This window comes from Haplochromis burtoni, unplaced genomic scaffold (assembly GCF_018398535.1).
Source record: "Haplochromis burtoni strain Fernald_Lab_line unplaced genomic scaffold, NCSU_Asbu1 Contig_266, whole genome shotgun sequence".
In the NCBI taxonomy this organism is placed as follows: Eukaryota; Metazoa; Chordata; class Actinopteri; order Cichliformes; family Cichlidae; genus Haplochromis; species Haplochromis burtoni.
Genome location: NW_024582627.1, coordinates 698,578 through 700,754, shown reverse-complemented (window position 1 = coordinate 700,754; position 2,177 = coordinate 698,578). Strand labels below are relative to the sequence as shown.

Here is a 2,177-nt window from a genome sequence, read left to right as displayed (position 1 = left end):
TTAATTAAAATGTGAAATACATAAATAATTAATTAAATGTGTCAATAATTAATTAATTACATGTGTCATAACTATTTATTTAATTAATTAATTCCAATTTTAATTAATTATTGACACATTTAATTAATTATTTAATGGTGTATTTAATTAATTCATTATGGCAGTCCTGGCGTTCCATAGGTTGAAGCTATGATAGGATGGCATCCTTGCCTCAGTCTGCGGTGGAAAAAAGCGTTTCTTTGTTAAATAGGGCACATCTGTTTACAATCACGCACTCTGAATCTTCTTGTCCTCCTCCTTCGCTTTTTCACACATACACGCACACACGCAGTCTATTTTGCCATAGCAACAAGGGTTAGCAAATGAGGCAAATATCTGTAGGGGGGAATTGGTCGCAAATCGCATCCCGATCGGCTTCTGGTCTTTTGATCACTCGCTCACACGCTCCTACATATTTATGCGAACGAGCGTGATCGTCCAGAGCTTTCTGAGTGATTAGCAGCGCGCCCCGTGCTGCTCGAACACACCTCATCCCGATTGGTTATTGGTTTGGTGACTCACCGCGTACGACTTGTGTGCAGAAGAGCGGTAATTCATCTATAATAGGTCAGAATACTTTCGTAATAAAGCAAAAGATGCACGTTATTTTTAACAGTACTGTGATTTTAGGGTTTCCACAGACGCACTTTGTGCCCAACAATCCGTAATCAGTGCGCCATTTTTTGCGCTTTTCTCGTGTTAGCTATAATAATAATAATAATAATAATAATAATCATAATAATAATTATAATAAAAGATCTCTCACTTAATAAATGGAGATCCCAGGCTCTTCTTTAGTTGGCACTGCCATTAAGGTGCATAATAAAAACGAGAGATTAAGCATGATGGCGCGTGCTCCATTTATAATTAGTGCGCGTAACGCTGCGTCTCCGTGCGTCTCCCCGTGATTAGCCAATCTGCATCCATCTGCTCGTACTGCATCAGCTGCCACGTTAGGCCCAGTGTGGACGTCACAGATTTTTTCCCCTCTTTCCTCACCTTTTTTTCCTGTTCCACCAGAGCATCTCTCTCTCTCTCTCTCTCTCTCTCTCTCTCTCTCTCTCCTTCTGCTCTCCCTCTCTTTCTACACCGCCCACTCCTTCCCCAATCATTGATCCGACCACTCACTGCCGCCTCGCCGGCTTCTTTTGCCTCATTACATCGCCCGCTGCGCTTTCTGCATTTTTTTAGGGAGGAGAAACGGCACATTTTGGGACCAAGAAAAAAGAAAAAGAAAAAACACATCACCATGGCGAGCACCGAGGATAAAGCGGCCAACAAGGAGAACGTGTCCAGCTGGAAGGACTCCATCTACAACCCGAGAACCGGGGAGCTGTTGGGTCGTACTGCCAGCAGCTGGGGTAAGGATCCCCGTTACACAGCAGTCAATTAGTGGCCGCGCTTTGACATTCACGGAGCTTATACCTAATCTTATATTCATTTTCAAAGCATTTATAGCCACGTGTCTCTTCGGTATAAAGCCTCCTATAAATGTCTTTGTGTGGATGGATTTAAATGAGTGCCACATAGATGGCTGAGAAGCCATCACAGGCCTGTGTGAAGGTGTTAAAGGAGAAGCCTGTACCAAGAGGCTCGCCAAGATAAATGATGCTATCAGAGGTGTGCAGCAGTCTGTCTCTGCTGCATAGGGGAAAACAGCCAAGCAGGCGATAATCAGTCACAGCAGCCTTGTACATTTTTTAAATATATATATATATATATATATATTTTTTTTTTTAATGAATGATCAGCATCTGCATTAACATAGTTATCCGGGACCTGCACTGACACAGCAGAGCCCAGCTGAGAAAGATGCTCATCATAGCTGAGGAATGTGCCACAGGCACAATCAATATCTGATCAGGCCATACATTTTATGTAATAATCCCCCAGTTATTTCCAGAGTAAGGTAGTAACAGGGGTACCCTCCCTCCAGCAGCCGGCTCCTATAGGCTAGCGCAGATTGTCAGGCTGCCTGCGCCCCTGTGCTGCTGTGCAGTGGGATGCTCCATTGCAGTTGCATGGCCGCCCACATTAGCATGCCTGTCAAGGTCAAATGGGATTCCCTCTCTCCTCTTTCTCTCTCTTTTATGCACCAGGCAGGTGCATTGTGGGATACTGTTGGAGTGGAATGAGGG

The 2,177-nt window shown here is 44.0% G+C and overlaps 1 protein-coding gene across 1 annotated transcript in view; it reads left to right on the top strand.

Moving 5' to 3' along the window:
* Nucleotides 1-1,230: 1,230 nt before the first annotated feature.
* The window catches only part of atp1b3a (ATPase Na+/K+ transporting subunit beta 3a), a gene marked incomplete at its 5' end in the record, with an annotated part of 6,388 nt that continues 5,441 nt past the window's right edge, over nucleotides 1,231-2,177 (top strand). Inside the window, 1 exon segment of the mRNA XM_005939393.3 lies at nucleotides 1,231-1,400. Coding sequence (XP_005939455.2) covers nucleotides 1,231-1,400 — 170 coding nt within the window.